At 56.6% G+C, this 20,193-nt stretch overlaps 8 protein-coding genes across 8 annotated transcripts; 4 read left to right on the top strand and 4 right to left on the bottom strand.

Annotated features, from left to right (window-relative positions):
* Positions 1 to 650: 650 nt before the first annotated feature.
* ISF_08398 (transcription elongation factor s-ii) lies at positions 651 to 1,860 on the top strand (the record flags this gene model as incomplete). Its single annotated transcript, XM_018852001.1, has 3 exons — positions 651 to 785; positions 1,014 to 1,790; positions 1,852 to 1,860. The coding sequence occupies 3 exons, from the start codon at positions 651 to 653 to the stop codon at positions 1,858 to 1,860; spliced, it is 921 nt and encodes a 306-aa protein (XP_018700898.1).
* Positions 1,861 to 2,212: 352 nt separating this feature from the next.
* ISF_08397 (Pyridoxal phosphate-dependent enzyme, beta subunit) lies at positions 2,213 to 3,574 on the bottom strand (the record flags this gene model as incomplete). Its single annotated transcript, XM_018852000.1, has 1 exon — positions 2,213 to 3,574. One exon carries the CDS (start codon positions 3,572 to 3,574, stop codon positions 2,213 to 2,215), a length of 1,362 nt encoding a protein of 453 aa, XP_018700897.1.
* Positions 3,575 to 3,981: 407 nt separating this feature from the next.
* On the top strand, positions 3,982 to 5,663 carry ISF_08396 (COG1565 domain protein; the record flags this gene model as incomplete). The annotated part of the gene is made up of 3 exons (XM_018851999.1): positions 3,982 to 4,327; positions 4,417 to 5,381; positions 5,454 to 5,663. The coding sequence occupies 3 exons, from the start codon at positions 3,982 to 3,984 to the stop codon at positions 5,661 to 5,663; spliced, it is 1,521 nt and encodes a 506-aa protein (XP_018700896.1).
* Positions 5,664 to 5,980: 317 nt separating this feature from the next.
* Positions 5,981 to 9,049, bottom strand: ISF_08395 (alanyl-tRNA synthetase; the record flags this gene model as incomplete). The annotated part of the gene is made up of 3 exons (XM_018851998.1): positions 5,981 to 6,157; positions 6,218 to 8,829; positions 8,968 to 9,049. 3 exons carry the CDS (start codon positions 9,047 to 9,049, stop codon positions 5,981 to 5,983), a joined length of 2,871 nt encoding a protein of 956 aa, XP_018700895.1.
* A 619-nt stretch (positions 9,050 to 9,668) lies between these two features.
* ISF_08394 (hypothetical protein) lies at positions 9,669 to 10,390 on the top strand (the record flags this gene model as incomplete). Its single annotated transcript, XM_018851997.1, has 2 exons — positions 9,669 to 9,789; positions 9,900 to 10,390. 2 exons carry the CDS (start codon positions 9,669 to 9,671, stop codon positions 10,388 to 10,390), a joined length of 612 nt encoding a protein of 203 aa, XP_018700894.1.
* A 301-nt stretch (positions 10,391 to 10,691) lies between these two features.
* On the bottom strand, positions 10,692 to 11,399 carry ISF_08393 (hypothetical protein; the record flags this gene model as incomplete). The annotated part of the gene is made up of 3 exons (XM_018851996.1): positions 10,692 to 11,009; positions 11,092 to 11,220; positions 11,328 to 11,399. 3 exons carry the CDS (start codon positions 11,397 to 11,399, stop codon positions 10,692 to 10,694), a joined length of 519 nt encoding a protein of 172 aa, XP_018700893.1.
* A 1,479-nt stretch (positions 11,400 to 12,878) lies between these two features.
* Positions 12,879 to 15,506, bottom strand: ISF_08392 (ubiquitin-protein ligase Sel1/Ubx2; the record flags this gene model as incomplete). The annotated part of the gene is made up of 4 exons (XM_018851995.1): positions 12,879 to 13,219; positions 13,278 to 15,221; positions 15,269 to 15,418; positions 15,479 to 15,506. 4 exons carry the CDS (start codon positions 15,504 to 15,506, stop codon positions 12,879 to 12,881), a joined length of 2,463 nt encoding a protein of 820 aa, XP_018700892.1.
* A 755-nt stretch (positions 15,507 to 16,261) lies between these two features.
* ISF_08391 (uracil-DNA glycosylase) lies at positions 16,262 to 17,416 on the top strand (the record flags this gene model as incomplete). The annotated part of the gene is made up of 2 exons (XM_018851994.1): positions 16,262 to 16,629; positions 16,693 to 17,416. The coding sequence occupies 2 exons, from the start codon at positions 16,262 to 16,264 to the stop codon at positions 17,414 to 17,416; spliced, it is 1,092 nt and encodes a 363-aa protein (XP_018700891.1).
* Positions 17,417 to 20,193: the final 2,777 nt, after the last annotated feature.

Raw genomic sequence — 20,193 nt, 5'->3', positions numbered from 1 at the left:
TTTGGAAAGCATTGTAGTAATTGTACGGAGGTGTTCGATAATGCATGGCGAGTGGGGAGGAGTGACGCATACGCTCGCCTTATTAGCATCCCGCCCTGTAACAAACTAACGGCCATCTTTAGCCCTGAAGCGCTGGTTCACACTATATCTTGGAAAAAGAACTGATAAACGAATTCATGTATAATAAACAGATATTTTTATTAACAGCTTTGCGTGGTTTGCTAGTATCATATCCCAGGCTAGCTACTTTTTAACAGCCCCAGCTTACAAGGCTTCTCTCCGGCAAGTCGTCACAAGCCGACGCCCCACACAACCCAAGTTACTCCATAGTCTAGGATTGTGCCGGCTAAAGCTCGGCCAGGAACCAGCGGGCCGCATTTTCAACCACGCAAGCCAACGGTTTGTTCGACGAGGCGCGCCGCGGCTTGTATCACCACCACCACCTTCCCTCTTCGCCCCCCCAAAGCGCATTTCACTTCTTCGACCCTTCCCTTCATTTTTGTGTTTTCCTCTCCTTCTATATCGCTGGGGTAGCGGGGCGCGCATACGAGACGAAGAACATCGGCCCGGACCAAAAACAGGCTTCCATCGCCTATCCTTTATTTGTCGCTCTCCTTGTCCCTTTCCGGTTCTCTTCCACCCCGTTCACGATGGATCAGAGAGAGCTCGAGTCGCGCATCAAGGCGCTCACGAAGAGCGTCGCCGCAAACGAACCGGCCGAGAATGCGCTACGCCTGCTGGAGACGCTGAAGAAGGACGCGGCGCCGACGGAGGAGATGCTTCGGGTACGTGTTGTGGCGTTTGCGCCTGGAAGCTGGTCGCGTGGGGCGTGCGGAGGCCTGTCGATAAGCAGCGTGATAGAAGAGTTTGTCGCGTGGCAGCCTTCTTCACAGCCATGGTGCATGGCCTGTCGCAGGAATACGGGCTTTGCGGCCCTACCTCACCCCCCTCCCGCTGTGACCGTCGTGACGTGGACGTGTCCCCCCCCGCTAACCTGTGTGTAAAATATTTAGTCAACCCGCGCCGGTGTGTACGTGGGAAAGCTACGCGCCAACGCCAACAAGGAGATTGCCCGATCGGCGGCCGAGCTGGTGAACAAGTGGAAGAAGCTAGTCGAGCAGGAGAAGCAATCCCGGCTACACAAGGCCAAGCTCGGCTCCCCCGCTTCCGGAACCGCCTCCTCGCCGCCCTCCGCCGCCGGCCCAACCGCCGCCGCCGCGGCCTCCTCCGCACCCTCCGGCAAGAAGTTCACTGGCGACCCCGAGACGCGCAAGTACGACGCCGACGGCGTCGACATCAAGCGCACTGACTCGGCCGTGCGCAACAACTGCATCGGCCTGCTCTACAACGGCCTCGCCTTCCGCTCCACCGCCTCCGAGTCGGACGTGCTCGCGCGCGCCGTCGCCGTCGAGGCCGCCGCCTATGCGCGCTTCTCTGGCGAGGGCGCCGACTACAAGAAGAAGGTCCGCTCGCTCTTCACCAACCTCAAAAACAAGTCGAACCGCGCGCTCGGCGTGAGCGTCATGGCGGGCGACATCCCCGCCGCGCGCTTCGTGGCCATGACCGACGACGACCTCAAGAGCGAGGACCAGCGCAAGAAGGAGATTGAGCTCGAGAAGGAGAACATGAAGAAGGCGCAGGTGCCGATGGTGGAGAAGAGCGTGAGCGACAGTCTGGAGTGCGGCAAGTGCAAGAAGAAGATGGTGAGCTACACGCAGGCGCAGACGCGCAGTGCAGATGAGCCGATGACGACGTTTTGCGAGTGCATGAACTGCGGGCATCGCTGGAAGGTAAGCTACTCTTTTCGACCCCCCGACGAGCTTTTCGGAGTACTAACCCGCGGCGGTGCAGTTTTCTTAGACGGTGTACTGCGAGCCGATATCGGCATCGCATTTCGTGTTTTTTTTCTCATGCTACATATTCCACAGTAGGGCCTCGCAGGCTACTTTTTCAAATGAGGGGAGTCAATTGATAACAGAGGGTGTTTTATTTTATTCCATTTTCTAGTCTTTTCTTATTCTGTCGGGGAGTTTCTGGGGGTTCGCAAAATACAGGAACAAAGGCTTGCTCGTTTTTTCATGTCATGCATATCAGACTTGACAATAGCAATTTTATACACTCTACATTCTACGCTCATACATAAATACAACATCAACCAAGGCCACATAGTAAAGGGGTATATTCGTTCCGCTTATCATACACGCCTGTGATCTCACACCTGCCTCTCCAAACCCAACTCTGCCACAATGTCCACCGCCTCCTCCTCCTCCAAGCCCATCTCCTGTATCCGCCGCCAAAACTTGCTCAGGTGGCGCGCGCCCGAGTCGCATAGCACCGTCACGACCACGCTCCCCGGGGGCAGCGCGAGCGCCGCCGCGACGGCCGCGACGCAGTTGACGGCGCTGCTGCTGCCGACGAAGACGCCGTCGCGCGCGGCCAGCCAGCGCGCCATGCGGCACGCCTGCTTGTCCTCGACGCGCACCGCGTCGTCGATGAGGTCGCGGCCGGCTTCGAAGTTGGCCGTCACGCGGTTGACGCCGACGCCTTCGACGAGCGAGTCGACCTGCTGCCGGCGGCGCGTGCCCTCGCGCTCCGTCGGCGCGTACATGACCCCGTGCCGAACCTTGTTGTACAGCCCGCTTCCCTGCGGGTCGGCGAGCACGACGCGGATGCCGCCGTTGTCGGCCGCGCGGTGCTTCAGGTATCGCGCCACGCCGGACACGGTGCCGCCGGTGCCGGCGCCCGCGACGAACGCGTCAAGGCGGCCGCCGCCCGTCTGCCGCCAAATCTCCGGGCCGGTGGTGGCGAAGTGGGCGCGCCAGTTGGCCGGCGACTCGAACTGGTCGGCGAAGAAGCCGCGGCTGCCGTCGCCGCCGTTGGCGGGGTCGGCCTGGCGCGCGGTGTGCTCGGCGGCGCGGCGGCGCGCTAGGTTGACGAAGTGGTCTGGGCTGGTGATGGGCGCGACGGGGACGCGCTCGACGGCGGCGCCGAGGTGCGCGAGCAGGTCCGACTTCTCGCGGCTCTGGTCGTCGGGCATGCAGATGTGGGTGCGGTAGCCGAGGGCGCGGGCGAGCGCGGCGAGCGAGATGCCGGTGCTGCCGACGGTGCCCTCGTAGATTGTGTCGCCGCGGTGCGGGCGCAGCAGGCCCTCGCGCTCGGCGGCGCGGATGATGCCGAGCGCCACCCGATCCTTGGGGCTGCCGCCGGCGCCGTTGAGAAACTCGGCCTTGGCGAGCACGGTGCGGCCCGTGGCCTCGGAGAGGGAGCGCAGCTTGATGAGCGGCGTGCTGCCGATGCAGCCGGCGATGCCGTCCTCCAGGATGCCGTCGGAGGGCGAGCGGAAGTCGGCGGTGTCCTGCTCGTGGTCTTCTAGGGTGACGGGCGCGCTGCCCCAGAATATGCTAGAGCGTCGCTTGCCCGCGGGCCCTCTGGCCCGGACCCGGCGCTTCTCTTGGAAGCGGCTCTCGAGCTCGGGATATACGTCCTTGAAACCTAGGGTCACGAGGACACCAGCGGTAAAGGCGACCACCAAGGCGGCGGTGCCGTAGGCCTTGGGGTGGTCGCTCAGTGACATACTGCCATTAACAGGTAGTAGGCGGTCGTGGTTATGCGCGCAATCGCTTTGTGTCTGTCAATGGGCGAGTAAAGGAAAGGATATCGAGGCCCAGCGAGGCCGAGTTGGTGGGGAAAACGTCATTCATGAGCTCCCCACCAAGGGCCGTTTTGAAGCAAGTTTCAAGGCCCCAGCGAAAAGTACAGGGCACTCTTTTTAGGCAAGTAAGCCCTGTACCGGAACAACGCTATTCCCCTGCCGCCCGCTGCTAATTATTGTACCCTCTTCCACGGAGCTTGAGCTTGAGCTTGACATCGTCCAGGGACCAGGAAGATCACGCGCGATTCTTTCTTCTTTCATTCTCCTTCCGTCCAGCTCGCGACTACTTCCGACACGCGCCCTTGAAGGACCGTGCGCTGCCGTGGCCCATGGATTCCCCTATTGTGACGCAGCTGTTCCGGCAGCTGTTTCGACAACGGCCGCGCGGATGCCAGGGTCATTTGCGCACGACAACGACACTTCGCAGCCAGAGCAGCCATCGACTGCCCGTCACCGCAACCGCGAGCCACCATAACGGTCGCGGCTACGCTACCAGGCCGTCCATCGACCGCGGCATGAAGCGCAACGAGAGTCGGTGGCAGCAGCGAACGAACATCCTGCCCGAGGACCGCACCGACGAGTTCGAAAAGTATCCGTACATCTCCGCCGATGAGCTTAAACAGCGGACAGAGCGGCCGCGCAAGGTCAAGATGCTGCTTCGAGACTTTATCGAGGGTAAGAAGAGATTACAGCCCGGACGCACTGCTTGCCGTACCTGTCTCTTCCGCAAGATCAAATCTCTAACCCCAACCTTTGACCTCCAGACTCCCTATACAACCCGGCGTACGGCTACTTCTCCAAGCAGGCCGTCATCTTCAGCCCCGGCGAGCCGTTCGACTTCAACGCCATGCGCGACGAGATTGAGTTCCAGGCCGCCGTCGGCCGGCGCTACACCGAGTTCGAGGACGCCCTCGACGCCGCCTCCGAAACCGGGCCGGACCCGACGCGACAGCTCTGGCACACGCCCACCGAGCTCTTCCGGCCCTTCTACGGCGAGGCCATCGCGCGCTACCTCGTCTCCAACTACCGCCTCACTACCTACCCCTACCACGACCTCATCGTCTACGAGGCCGGCGCCGGCCGCGGCACCCTCATGCTCAACATCCTCGACTACATCCGCGCCGTCGACCCGCAGGTCTACGCGCGCACGCGCTACCACGTCGTCGAGATCTCCCCCGCCCTCGCGACCTTGCAGGCCGCCTCGCTGCGCGGCCACGCCGACCACGTCTCCATCGTCAACCGCTCCATCTTCGACTGGGACCGGTACGAGCCCAGCCCCTGCTTCTTCCTCGCCATGGAGGTCTTCGACAACCTCGCGCACGACGGCATCCGCTACGACCTCGCCACCGAGGCGCCCCTGCAGGGCCACGTGCTCGTCGACGCCGACGGCGACCTCTACGAGTTCTACGTCCACGGGCTCGACCCCGTGGCCGCCCGCTTCTTCCGAGTCCGCCACGCCGCCACCGGCGGCGCCTACCCGCGGCCGTACCCTGCAAACCCGCTGCTGCGCCGCCTCGCCGCCCGCATGCCCTTCGCGCCCAACCTCTCCCGCGCCGAGTACGTGCCCACCCGGCTAATGCAGTTCTTCGACGTCCTCGAGCGCTACTTCCCGGCGCACCGCCTCGTCACCTCGGACTTTGACGCCCTCCCGCAGGCCGTCCCGGGGCTCAACGCGCCCGTCGTCCAGACGCGCTACAACCGCCGCATGGTCCCCGTCACCACGCCTCTGGTACAGTCCCTCCCCCGGCCCGGCCTCATCCCTACTGTGTGGTAGAGTTACTGACAAAAAGGTCTCGTGTAGGTCCACCAGGGCTACTTTGACATCCTCTTCCCCACAGACTTTGCCATCGCCGAGGCCATGTACAGGGCCGTCACCGGCAAGCTGACGCGCGTCATGTCCCACGGCGACTTCCTGCGGCGATGGGCCTACGTCGAGGACACGCAGACGCGGAGCGGCGAGAACCCGATGCTGTCGCACTACAAGAACGCGAGCGTCATGGTGACTGTATAAAAAGATTCGCACCTCACCATGAAGGACTTGTGCGCATGACGCACGCATTGTACCACTAGCACATAGATGTTCCTCTGTATATTACCAAAAGCTGCCGCCATGAGCAGCTATACATAAAGCACTTGTACACTTTCGTCCACGCGCCTTGTCAAATTCTTCTTCAATTTATGCCTTTTTTTTGGCATTGTCAAAAATTGCAAACTACCCGTCCCGCCATATCCTCCAAGTTTTTCCGCATGTTTAAAAACCAAGCATTCTCATAAAATTTGAACTCATACACAAGTAATTTTTGGAAGATTATAAAATCCGCGCAAACTCTACCGCTTCAGCTTCTCGTTCAGCCACTTGGTAGCCTGCTCGACACCCTCGTCGATGCTCTCGGGCTTGGTGCCCTGGCCCGCGCGGGTCGGCTCCTTGCCGCCGGAACGTCCTCCGATGACTTCCGACACACTGGCAGCCCACTGCTCGGCGGTAACGCCCTGCGAAACGAGGTGCTACAAAAGGGTCAGTATCAAAAATAGAAATAAGAATGCACCGTGGCATGTAAGTCTTACCTGGCCAATGTACACGCTGTGAACAACGCCGCCAGCTTCCTGGCTACCACCAAAGAGGTAGACAGTCTTCTCCTTGTCCTTGCTCTGGAAGTGCTTGACAACATCTCCCAGAGCCTTGGCGTTGGCGCCAATGGGCAGACGGCCGACGAACCACTTGGCCTCCTTGTTGTCCTCAAAGTACTTGGTGACGGTATCGAGGGCAGTCTTTGACTCGGCCTTTTGCTTCTTCTTCTGCTCGTTGACGACCGACGTGCTAATCCTGGTGAAGCGCTGGTTGAACTCCTCCTTAGTCAAAGTGGAGATGACAAGCTTGCTCAGCTCCTGCGAGACGGTCTTGACTTGAGCCTCCTTCTCAGGGCTAAAAGGAAGAGCATCAAGGGCATCTAGAGTCTTGGAGAACTCGGCAGCCTCGCGCTGAATTCTGTGGGCAGCCTCGCCGGTGTAGGCAATGATACGACGGATGCCCTTGGCGATACCGCTCTCTTCGACAATCAGCAGATCCTTAAGGAGGCCAGTCTGCTCAACGTGAGTGCCACCGCAGAACTCGACGCTGTACTTGCGCCAGTCTGCCTTCTTAGGATCGGCAAGCATAGTGTCAATATCCATGCCAATAGAAACAACGCGTACAGGGTTAGGGTATGTCTCGCCGAAAACAGCGCGAACACCCTCGATCTCGCGAGCGAGGTCCAGATCGACATCCTTGGCGTAGACTTTAGAGTTTTGGCGGATATAGGCGTTTGACAGATCCTCAATCTTATTCAGCTCTTCAATCTTGACCTGAGCCTTGTGTGAGAAATCGAAGCGGAGCTTCTCATCGTCGACAAGTGAGCCCTTCTGGTTAATGTCGTCACCTAGAACCTCTCTCAAGGCGTGGTTCAGGATGTGAGTACCAGAGTGGTTGTTTCGGATGGGAGAACGTCGTAGCTCGTCGTACTCGCAGATGACCTCATCCCCAGAGGAAAGGGCACCGTACTCAACGTAGCCGCTGTGCAGGACGTAGCCACCAAAGTTCTGAACGTCCATAACCTTGAACTCGGCGACGTCGTCAATGACAATGCGGCCAGTGTCGGCAATCTGACCACCAGACTCGGCGTAAAAGTTGGTCTTGTCGAGCAATAATCCAACAGCAGTCTTGGGAGGGAGATCCTTGGTAGACTTGTGAAAAGTCTGGCCGTCAAAAATGATCTGAATCTTGCCCTTGCTGTCCCCCTTGACAAACTTACCCTCGTCGTCGGTGCGGGGCAGCTTGTGCTCCTGCTCAAGCTCGGCAATCTGGTGAACATTGAGCTTGGCAAAAGTAGCGGCAGCGTCCTTGACAGCCTTGGAAGCCTCACGAGCCTTTTCCTTGGCAACATCCACCTCAGCCTCATCAATATTGAGGCCGCGCTCCTCGGCCATGAGCTTGGTCAGATCAACGGGGAAACCAAAGGTATCGTAGAGGCGCCAGACAACATCGCCATCAAGCTTCTTGACGTTGTCCTTGGCGGCCTTAGCAGCATACTTTTCGAACTGGGCTTCACCACGGTCGAGGGTACGAGAAAAGGCCTCCTCCTCTTCGTTAAGGATCTCCATGATATCTTCCTGCTTCTTTACCAGGTCAGGGAACTGAGGACCAACCTGCTCAACGAGAGCGGGGAGAATCTTGGAGAAGAAGGAGCCAATCTCGGCGTTAAGGTACTTGCGGGCATATCGTACACCGCGACGCAAGACTCGGCGGACGACGTAGCCACGGCCGTCAGAGTTGGGCACCGCACCGTCAGTGATGGCGAAGGAAAGTGTGCGGATGTGATCAGCTATGACACGGTAGGCGGTATCAATACCATCAGTGTCGTCCTTGCCGTACTTGTCGGTATAGGGACGGACTCCGGTGACTGTCTCAATCTGCTTGAAGAGGGGGGTGAAGCAGTCTGTGGCGTAGTTGGAAATGGTATTTTGGAGGGCGGAAACGAGGCGCTCGTAGCCCAAACCAGTGTCAATGTGTTTCGCAGGAAGCGACTTGAGGCTTCTATCCTTTTGTCGGTCATACTGCATGAAGACGAGGTTCCAAATCTCCACAACCATAGGGTCGTCCATGTTGACGAGGCTAGCGGCGTTGCGCCCGCCGACCTTGTCGTAGTGGATCTCGGAGCAGGGTCCGCAGGGGCCCTGGTCGCCCATCTCCCAGAAGTTATCCTTCATGTCGCCGGGCAATATACGATCGTAGGGGACGCCAATGGTGTGCCAAAGCTCCTTAGCCTCCAGGTCGGGCTCAAGGCCGAGCTCGGCGCTACCCTCGAAGTATGTGACGTAGAGGCGCTCGGGGTCGATTCCGTAGACCTTGGTGAGGAGCTCCCAGGCCATCTCGCAGGCCTCCGTCTTGAAATAGTCGCCAAAGGACCAGTTGCCGAGCATTTCGAAGAAGGTGTGGTGGTAAGAGTCCTTGCCGACATCGTCGAGATCGTTGTGCTTGCCGCCGGCGCGGATGACTTTCTGGGTATCGACAGCTCGCTTCAACTTGGCCATGGGATCTGTCTTGCCCACGGTACCGAGAAAGATGGGCTTAAATTGGTTCATGCCGGCGTTGGTGAAGAGCAAGGTGGGGTCATTGTGAGGGACGACAGAGCCGGAGGAGACTGGAAGGAGGGGTAGTTAGCATGGCTGCGCAGTGTATTGCCGTGACATGGCAGGTATAAGTCTCGATAAAAAAAGATGCGAGAAGGAAATGCCATGTCGCGGGAGCGGCGAGAGATCAGACGAAGCAAAATACGCACCAACGGTGTGGCCCCTCTTCTCGAAGAAGTCGAGAAAGGTCTGCCGGACCTTGGCGGCGGGCCAGCTTGTCTCCGTCGCCATTTTCAAGTTGGAATACAGACGGCGCTGCAAGTGACGGGATCGGAAGGGGATGGAGGCACAGGCAAAGGCTCGTCGGGAGGGTATTCGGGGTATGGCGGCGGTGTTTGCAGAAGGGTGTCTTTGAGAATGTGGAGGAGGGGAGATGTGTTTGCGGTGGTGATGTTGGTGGGCATAAGATCCGTAATAATGGTGGCGGCAACTGCCCGCTTCGCTCTGGTGGGTAACGGAGCGCTGAGAAGAAGGGTACTGGTTACGGTGGTACGGGGACCGCTGCACTGTGGACGGATGGAATCTTCCACAAGCGTGAGTCAACTGGAGCCGCCGCAGAGCCAGAGCCAACGCCGAAAACCGCTGCTGCCCTCTGCCACAACCACCACCACCACACTGCAACAACTGCAACATTCGATGACTCAATCCGCCTCGCGACGTGTCACAGCATCTGCAAAAAAGTCATAAAGAATACAAGCAATCAAGAGGCTTGCTTCTAGACCGTGCGCGACACGCCTCCTGGGTGCCGGGCGTTTCTCCTGCAAGCAAGGCGAGGAATCGAATTGATGCAAAGGTGACGTTGACCAGTGTGGCCAGCGCAATCTCCCTCTCGAGCCGCGCTGGCTGGACAATGGACCCCAGCCAGCGGCTACCTCAGGCCAGCAATAGCGCTGGCAACAGCCACAAGCGGAAGGCCGATGCCCAGCAAGACAACGAGCGCCTTTCCAAGAGGCTAAGTTTGTTGAACATAGGTATGTCTATTATATTCTCGCCTGTTTTTCTATCATCTCCTCTTGCCATATATCGCCGATTCCTCCAATTCCCCAGTCAATAAACACTACTAATGTCTCTCTCGGTCCAGAACGCGATGGCGCCAAGCTCTACGTCCCGGTCGAGAGCCCACAACGGCGGCGGACCCCGACGACAACAAGTACTGGCAACGATAACGACAACGTGATGCACCTCGACGACACCAAGCACAAGGTGTACATCTACAACATAGACGAGGAGCTCGCCGACGACGACAGCGAACCGGACGAAGCCCGGCTCGTCTTCCTCCCGGACATTGAGAAGCGCTTGCGCGAGACGCGCATCCCGCCTCAGGTCCTGGCCAACAGCGACGGCGAGCTGGCTGGCATGCAGGTTGTGCTATACAGCGACCCCAAGTCGCTCTCCGTGCCCGAGGACAAGGACGGCGTGCGCAAGGCCATCTTAGAAGCCCGTCGACGGCATCGCGCGTGTCAGGCTGCCGGCGACGCGGACAGCTCCTATACCGTGGCGGTGGACACAAAAACACCTGAACCCGCGCCGGGCCAGGCTGAAACAGGTGATATAGAAATGGACGTGGATTGATCTAGGCCCTCGGGATAGAACCAAAGATGGCGCGAAATTATTGGCGAGCGTTGGCCATGCGCTAGCACCATTGACCCATAAGCTAAATACAGTACAACAAACTAATAGACTTCCCTTTTCAAGTATGAAACGCCGCACGCAATGGTAAAAAAAATAGAGAGCAGGAGCTCAATATCTTTGCCGCAAGGCCCAGCAAGGCCCAGCAAGCAAGCCCACCTTGCTTGCCCGTCTATGCGGACAACATTCCCGTACTCCATGCCAACTGGTATTCCCCCCACTTCGCCGCCAGCTTGTTTCAGATCTACTGCCTCGCGGCAGCCGGAGGCGGACCAGGCGGCGCCGCGTACTCTGGAACGCCACCACCGGTCCCGGCGCCCGCCGCACTCGACTCGGCCGGGCGGTTCGCCGCCTGCCCGGACCACTGCGAGGGATCGACCTTGCTAGCGCCGGCGGGCGGTCCCTGCTGTGGGATGTACTCGGGCGGTCGGTTAGCGTCGTAGGTCGGCGGTGGCGGCATGTAGTGCATGTTGTAGCCGTCCTGAGGCTGGCCGTAAGGGTACGGGTTGTATGGGCGGTACCAGCCGGCCTGCTGCATGCGCGGCTGTCGAGGGAAGAAGCACTGTGAAAGGGGAAAAGAACCGTGTTAGAAACTGAAAACAAAAGTACAGCGAAATCGAAACCGGGGGCAAAGAGCAACGTACACTGTGATAGGACTTCAGGGGCAGACCCTTCTTCATCAGGTGCTTGGCGTGGAAGTAGCCGCCAACCACCCAGACGAGGATGATGAGCACAAAGAGGCCAAACAGCGACCAGCGGATGGCATAGCCTGCCTGCAAGAGAAGTTCCGTCAGCATATGCGTCGTCGCCAGACCATGCAGAAGCGCTGCGAGCTCCCTCTGGGGGCAACGGGGGCAAAGGATGGCTCAATAAGACGTACTGTTGTATACCAAAAGCCACCGTAGTAATAGTCGTCGAAGCGCGCGACGAGGCTCGTGGGCGGAGGAGCCATGGCGTTTCTAGTTTTGTCGCGAGTTTGTTGCTCAGGCTATCCGAGTTCGACGCGGCGCAACCGCCACCAGGCAGTATGTATGTACGCTGCGCTGCGAGCGGGATATGGGTGGTGAAGGCGAGGCGTTTGTCGTCGTTGGAGTTTGATGGCGCGGTTGTTAGGTTTGCAAAAGGAGGAGGAGGAGGATGGCGAGAGGGCGGTTTGTTCGTTGATGAGGGAAAAGGATGGGCAGAAAACAATGGTGGTGGTGGTTGTTGTTCCTGGGGCGTGGGTGGCGGGCTCAACGGAGATGATATAGCGCTGGCAACGGTGGCGTTTGCAGAGACTCAAAAAACAAGGTACCTTGGCTGCATGGTTACTATGGGGCTGGTACTTTGCCAGAGGTGGCTGGAAAGGCCAGCCGTTTTGCACAGCCCGATGACAAGTGGCGCGTTGTCACAGCTGTGTTGTACTCGGGGGATCGAACACAAAAGAGCCTGTTTCTTTCCTTTTTTTCTGCCTAATTACAAACTTCATGAGCAGGCTGTGCATTTTGCCCTCCTATAAACAAGGCCCTTAATGCCGCCCTTTCAAGTTCAATCAAAGGCGTAGTGATTCCCATTCACCGAAGGCCTCTCTGTTGCCCGTTCGCCTTTCAACTTGGGCGCTAGCACAGCCACTTCGTCAGCAAAATTAGGAATCACCAGCTTCCTCACCGGCCCGCTCCCTCGCATCGCCTCGTTAACCCCAGAAGGCGTCCCTTTCTCGTTACTCTGCATTACCTGTTTTTCGTACTTCACACCTACTCTCTCCCGCCCATTTCCTTGTGTCGCAGCTACAGCCCTCTCTGATGCGCATCCCGTGTCACAAGAACCCCCCGCTCTCGTTTCAGACCTTGCCCCTCGCGTGTACGAAACGTATCGACTTCTGTGAGAGGCGGCGCCATCACCCGTAAAGTTCCCCCCAAATCATAGTCACATGTATTCGTAAACTCTTTTCTTCCTTGCCCGGATAACATGGCAAGTTCGCGGTTTCATCCGCCAAGGGAAAACGGGGCGGATACGTCTGCAGCCCGGGATGGCTTCCGCTGGGCAATGAACCTATGCGGCGGCTTCTCCAGTCAACTCTACGTCATGCCCGGATAGATCCATATTGCCAGACGCCTTGCGCAGCACCCCCTACTTCGCCGCCGCTCGGAATGAAACGCTGCCGTGTGCGCAGCCTCTCCAGCATCGGGGCTCATCGAACCAGTTGTGTTGTACATCTTGATACAGTGTGCCGCCCTCAATGTCCATAGCAGCGCCGCATTTATCAAGTCAGAGCAAACATCCCTCACGGCCGAAAAACCAAGTCACGCCTCCGACATATCAATCCTTTTAAAAGTTTCTCAGGATATGTTCTTGTATCGTTTTTTGTCGCTAATCATGTACGTCCGCTCTATCTCCAACGCCGTCTTATTATGTACAATGAGCCAGGGCCTTTCTTCACAAAGCATAAGCATCAGAACCCCATGCCACCGGCAGCCCACCCGGGAAATCTGCCCATTAGATCAGGGTCCATCACGGGCGCCGCGGCCGGTGGAAGGCCCTGCTCGCGCCGCCGGCGCTCCTCAGCTTCGGCCCGCTGCAACTGCAGCCGCTGCCGCCACCAAACCAGTCCGACAAGGGCAAAAGTGACGCCAATAATCAGCAGACTCTCCAGCACGTTGGAGTCATCAAAAATTTCCCCACCATCAATAGTGTTGGCATCGTAGTAATCTTCATAATAGTCGTCCTCGTATATCAACTCTCCGTCGATGAAGTTGTTGATCCACTCCGAGAGAGACCAGTCCTTCTTCTTCTCTGCAGTCGTTGTTAGTATCGGGCCCCCGCATGTCAGCCTGGCAGCACCGTCACTTACTGGGCTCGTCCTGAATAGAATGAATCGGACCATGTGTAAAGGTGTTCCACGCACTGCGCATGCGAAGCTTCAAAAGACTCAACGTGACGGGGAGATATGCCTCGGAGTTGACTACCAGAGCGTGATCGTAGTATCGCTTAGCAAGGTGAAAGTCTTGCGTCAGGCCTATGCCATTCTCATGCATCCATCCTAGGTTAAAAAGCGCCTGCGCGCTTTGCTGATAGTCTGAGGCTCCGGTGTAGCATTGAACCGCCTTGGCAAGGTCTTTTTCGACGCCGATGCCGTAAAAATAGTAGTCGCCCATCTTCACCAGTGCATCCACGTTGGACTGTCGCGATGATCTAGTCCACTCAATCAAGGCCAGATTGGCATTGGCCATGGGGCTGACCTTATTCTCCTGACGACCAATGAGCAGCTCAACCAAGGATAACTTGCCAAACTTGGCATCGAGCATAAATGCCACGTTTGTCTGTGCTTTCTCGTATCCTTGTTCGGCAGCCATGAGATACTGGAGGAACGCCAGGTCATGGTTCCCTAATTCGTATGCCAAGTTGGCCTGTGACCAGAGCGAGACCAGCGGCTCAGCCCGCTCGGCAACAGTCTTGTAGTAGCTAAGACCAAGTTGGCATTGTCGCTCGCGACCAACGCCGTGGTGTGTCATTTCCGCCAGATAGTACCAGGCTTCGATGTTGCCGTACCGGGCGGCAAGCTCAAAGAGGTAATTAGCCGTTTTAACGTCCTCAGGGTTGCCTTGGTCAAGGAACAAGCGGCCCATCTGTATTTGAGCCGGCGCATAGTCTTGGTCGGCCGACGTTCGCAGAAGTTCCGTCGCCAGCTTGATGTTTCGTCGAACGCCCATACCGTTGAGCAGCATGATGCCAAGCCCCCACTGCGACTGAGCATCACCGTGGGACTTGCCGCGTTCGAACCACGCCTTAGCCTTGTCAAAGTTTTGCGCGACTCCGTCACCGCGCAGATACATTCTCCCGATGAAGCCAGCTGCCTCGGCAGCCACCTTGTCCGCGCCGTTTTTGCTGCCATCCGCAGCACGCCCATCACGTTTCCAATATCTTGAAGCTGCGAGAAAAAAGTACTTCAAAGCGCTGTCGAAGTCCTTCTCCAAACCGCGCTGCCCTTCATAGTAGAGTCGGCCAAGGTTGAACGAGGCTTTAGAATCGCTCTTTTGCGACATAAGATCGAGGTACTCAATAACATCGCTTATATCGGCATTGTCGTTAGAATGCAAATTGCGTTTCAGAGCATTCAATCCCGCGCTCGATGCGCTAGCCCCTTCGCCATAGATACCACCATGCTCATCTGAGATGCGCCATGATTCCTGGGTCCAGGACTGGCCTCCAGGAGGAGCGTCTCTATACCATTCGATAGCCTTGTCGGCAACCTCTTTGTAATATTTAATAGCTGTCTCACAGTCCTTGACTGCACCGACACCGCTATGGTGGCGATAGCCGATAGCCATCAGCGCTTTAGGATCTCCGCGCTCGGCGGCAAGTGTGTAATACAAAAGCGCCTTCGCTTGGTCTTGAGGCACGACATTACCAATGCCTGTAGAGTAAAAAAGCCCCAGCATGTATTGCGCGGTGGTATTTCCGCTGTGCGTGGCCAGCTGTTGGTAGTAGTCGAAGGCAACTTGGAGATCTCGAGGGTAGTTGTGGTATCCGAAGAAGTTGAGTTCTGCAAGCAGATACAGCGCGTCAGAGTTGTTTTGCGCCGCAGCTTTCTCGAGGTGGCCCTTTGCCGCAGCAACAGGCCCGCTCAATGTCGAAGCTTGCTTTTGTACCGGGCCGGTCGCTGGTATGGTCGGCAGTGCTCGGAGAAGGTATCGTGCGGTGAAGCTGAGAAGGCCTGAGGCCATTTTGTGTTTCTTTCGCGTGGCCATCGGTGTTTTTTGAAGCTCTGACAACGCAGCGTCGACTAGCTCGGAGCCTGTGGGAGTCAGTGTCTGCTGGATGGGTGCAGCGTGCCCGTCGTACCTTGTTGCTTAATGACCAGCTGATCTGCGCCGCTGGCAGCTAGGTCGGTTGTCGGTCCGTTCGCATCTCCAACTCTGGCATCGTTCGGATTATTCTTCTTCAAAGGCTTTTGTTGAGTATATGTAGCGCCAATTGCTGCCTGCCAAAGCACTGAAATGTTGTCAGTAACTGGATGCCAGAGCTCAGAGGAAGTTCGGAGCAGCCACTTACGGAGCAGGCACACAGCCGAGCTTTTCATACTCGGCTATTTTTAGAAATCCCAAATAATGTAGATAGCAAAGTGCATGGCGATCCTACAGGCAGTGCCCGCGTATCAAAAGGGTTGTGAGGTGGGATAATTGACGGCTGGAGACAGCATACGACCAGGGCTGTCATTTGTACAAGCTGTCCAGATCCAGCTCCGCGGCTTCCTTGCAAGGGTCGGGCTGTTCTAGTGTGGTGACTAAGCAGCAGTCAACGACAGCGGCGACTGCCTGGGCGTACGGTGCTCCGGTCCTACCTCCCATCCCTAAAACTACCAAGACACAGAATTGCGTACAGCCATCTCCAAAGAAAAATTGACTTAATTGTGTTGAAACTTCACTTAAAAAGTGTTAACCCGTAAACTCGATCATCTACAGATTAAGGTAGCAGGGCGTGGAACCAGATGCCCCAGCCGAACACCCCACAGCGATCCAACTGGCTGCGACAGCACGCGTAAATGGGAGCCAGGGCTCGCGTCAGGTCAACCATTTGCTGAGACCGCGTTCTTGGTGGCTTGCAGAGCAGGGTCTTGCGCTGAGGTCAAGTCCCTTTGCCGTCTCGCACCCTTTTTCTTTTGATCAATTTCTGTTTCCTTCTCATCTCAGCAGGCCATCAACTCTCCCTCAACATCAAGTGAGCTGCAAAACCACAGTTTCCCCATCTTTAAAGTACTTCGCAGCCACGGCGTTCACACTACTCCGCCAAGCAGCGACTTCCCAGGCACGCAGCCTCGTCCCGGCATTATACATCATGTCGAGCGTCAAGCGCAAGGCCAGTGGCTCTGGGCCTGGACCAGAGTCCAAGAAGCCAAAGGCAAATGGCAACATTGCCGCCTTCTTCGGCGCAGCACCCAAATCGGCCCAAACCGCAGGCGCAGCATCCTCAGCCAGGGCGCCCGCGCCTACGGCCAAGTTCGACAAGGAGAAGTGGCTCGCCAGCCTCACCTCAGAGCAAAAGACCCTTTTGAAGCTAGAAATTGACACAATGCACGAGAGCTGGTTAGGTCTGCTCAAGGATGATATAACGACAAAGGAATTCCTAGACTTGAAGAGGTTCCTGGACAGAGAGGCGGCTGCCGGAAAGAAGTGGTTCCCGCCCAAGGAGGACGTGTACTCATGGTACGTTTGCTCTCGCCATCATGTACAGACTGCTACATGTTGTCTCTAACTTATTTGGCCAAGGTCTCGACATACACCGTTCAACGATGTCAAGGTAGTCATTGTCGGCCAGGACCCATATCACAACGTGAACCAGGCGCACGGCATGGCGTTTTCGGTGCGACCGCCCACGCCGGCGCCGCCATCACTGCGAAACATGTACATTGCTCTCGCCAAGGACTATCCAGCCTTTGAAAAGCCTCCCAAGAACGGGGGTCTCCTGACGCCGTGGGCGGATCGAGGCGTGCTGATGCTCAACACGTGCCTAACGGTGCGGGCGCACGAAGCCAACTCGCACTCGAACCGCGGGTGGGAGAAGCTCACGCAAAAAATTATTGACTTGATCGCTCAGAAGCGGACGCGCGGTGTCGTCTTCGTCGCCTGGGGCACGCCTGCGGGCAAGCGCGTGATGAAGGTGGACAAGCAGCGGCACTTGGTTCTGCAGAGCGTGCACCCGAGCCCGCTGAGCGCGTCTAGGGGCTTCTTCGACTGCGGCCACTTTCGCAAGGCCAATGAGTGGCTGGTTGCGCGGTACGGCAGCGAGGGCGAGATTGACTGGGCGCTTGTGCCGGGCAACTCGACGCTGACCGAGCCACGAGTGGTGATCAAGACGCTGGACAAGAAGGTGAATGGGAAGGCCGCGGCCGGCAAGGAAAATGTGGAAGTGGATGATGAGATTGGATCGGATGACGAGGAGGCTCTGGAAGAAGCCATCAAAGCAGCGGAGGAACAAGCAACGAAGCCATAGGATGGCATGGCATGGCAAGTTGATGCTGTGATGTCATGATTTTCTCTTTGTTTGGATGATTGAACCTGGATAGCATTGCAGCGTACATGACGTAGCTTTATTAGTAGGCCAATGTGTAAATCCTTATGCGCCGCGCCGCAGCGAGCGTGTGCTGTCCAAACCAGGGCTTTCTGGCTGACGTGTATGGTGTTTCTTTCTCGTACCACATAGAATCAAACGACTACGTTTCTCTATGCGATGGGGCCTTGTCCAATCAAGATTCCTCGCTCTTACGTATCCTGTCAGGCTTTCAAAGACTTCGTCAGTGATGAGCTGGACGATATGGCTTCCCCCCTGCCGATATGTGTGCCAACGCAGTATGAGGGGCCACTGGCTGGGGGGCCGGGGCGAATGGGGTTGTTGTCCGCGGCAAGACTTTTTTGCCCGCTCTTTCGTCCTTGGATTGGCATGATCATTGACTGGCGGCATTTATTTCTATAGTAATAAGTGGCTTGCATTTGACTGTGAGACAGCGTGGACGGGGGAGCAGATAGAGGGGGGTATTACAAGGCATGAGGGCAGTGTGTGGTTTCTACTATGTAGGAACACCACGATTGTGTCTGTATGCGTGGGCAACTGTTCGTTAATAACTAGCAGATGGAGGCTTGATGACCGAGTGACCGTTGATTTATTAGTAGAGTGTCATGGCGGCGAATAGCGTACTGGTAGCCAGGCGAGTTGTCCCGAGTCAGCCCAAGCGGCGCGTAGGTGTTGGTTGGCGACCTGTCTTTTCAGCGCGACAAGGCCGACGCATGATTTGAGGTGTCGCTGCGACGAGTGGCGAGGCAGTGCTGGTGTGAAGATGTGAGAAGTGTGGGTGGTGCTCGAATGCTGAGATTAATACATAGAAAATGCAGATGGGCAGGTCGATGGTGATTGGACCGATGGGTGGCAGCACGTCAGGTCAGGGGCAGGGGTGAATGTTGATGATATTATGTCGTACAGCACAGCATGACCGGTCCGTCTGCCGCTGTACGAATAGTATTGTCCGTTGCGGACTGGGTCCGCGTTGAATCGGATACTGGTAGATTATGATGAATTGTATGGACGTATTCGCAGACGAGAGATTATTGCCATATTTTGGAGGGTTGGGTTCCAAATAGGCAGATCGTCGTCCAGAGCAAACGCCAATTATTCCAGTGCGCTAACTAGTCGGCCGGCACTTGACGCCCTGCAGGTGTAAAAGATTACCTTAGGTGCAGCGTTGCATGGGGCGGCTGCACGCCGGGCCACAGAGTCAGATGAAGAAAGTCGACAATCTTGCCATGGCGCTTTTCGGTTCTTGTTAGTAGCTGCGTTTAGACTCCAATTCATCACCACACGGTCGGCTCTAGTTACAACAAATAGGTTTTGTAACTCCTTGCCGTCTTGTACCTTGAACTTTTGGCGAGCAGCAATTGGGGGACCCATGGCGGGTGTCTCCACTGATGCAAGGCAATTGTTGGGCGGAATTTTAACCGGATACCAGGGGTAGAAGGGCGCCACGCTGGGGTTGGTTATGAATGTGATGGGTTCGGTCTGAAGGCAATCAATCTACGATGATAGCAAAAAAAAAGTTCGATTTGAGCACGAGGTTTGCAATCCATGCAAACATTTTCTTAGCTCAGATACAACTAAGTAGAAGTGCGAACTGGTAACAACTAAGGGTAGTATCCGTGGGACGACCAAATCGCCATACCCCGATGTACTTGGTACCTGAAAGTAGCGAGATGGAAGGACCCACTAACCTTAGTCCAGGCGAAGCTAATTAATTTGCAGCCACTCAAGTGGCAGCTAGCCAGCCAGCCAATTCTCATCTTCAGCTGCCGCTCCAGCTTGCACTGATGCGCTGTCACTCAATGATCAGTGGCTACTCATTGTCAGTGCCACTCATCATCTCATCCTCAATTCATGCGCTTTGCCGGGCCAAAAGAAAAAAAGAGGACTGACCCATTCCAATCTTAACACGTCTGCAGACAAGCCCCGCCGCCCGTGTGGGCGCTGCAGCCCGTTGGCCCATCTCCGGACCCCTGAACTAGCTGGCCTTGCCAACAGCAAAAGAGCGAAAAGGAGACCCCAAAAGGGGACCTTGCTCCTCGACGTCTGTGACCTCAGGTCGTGATTCCATTTATTATCACTGCTAGGCAGCTATAATGAATTGCATTAGTACTTTGCACTAACAACATTGACCCAAGGACATGCGTTTTTGGCGCCAACTTTCCTCAATCCCACTTCCCATGTAGTTTAGTGGTACCTTGGTTATCTGTCAATCTCCTTGTCCTTCTCTTCCTCTCTCAACCTCTTCTGCTAAGTTGCTGGCCTACTAAGGTACCTTGACCTTGAAATTACCTACGATAGTACCGAGTACAGAGGGCCACAGTCGCATCACACCCGGCCCCCCTCGTTCCTCGTCCCTCGTCCCGTCGTCACCACACGCACACAAGCACGACTGACTTCACCCTCTCCTTTTTTTCCCACACACCAAATCCAGCGCCCTCATTTTGCTTTTTCGTTCCTCAGCTTTCTTTCTCCCACTCTATTCCTATCTTACTCTCGTTCGTTCTGCCCGCCGTCCGGGTCCCTTCTCTCGTTGTCGGATCCGGCTGCTCTTTTTTTCTATTCCTTTCATGCGTTGCCGTTGCCGTTGTCGTTGCTAAATAGACTTCCCTGGTCATCTTGGGCCTGTCTCCTCCAGCTCGCCTGCAGCCGCCTCGCATTCTCTTCTTATTAGGGCCTCGCCAAAAGTTGGCTCTACGCAC

Source organism: Cordyceps fumosorosea (assembly GCF_001636725.1).
Source record: "Cordyceps fumosorosea ARSEF 2679 chromosome Unknown scaffold_29, whole genome shotgun sequence".
Lineage (NCBI taxonomy): Eukaryota > Fungi > Ascomycota > Sordariomycetes > Hypocreales > Cordycipitaceae > Cordyceps > Cordyceps fumosorosea.
This window is presented reverse-complemented; position numbering and strand designations above follow the sequence as displayed.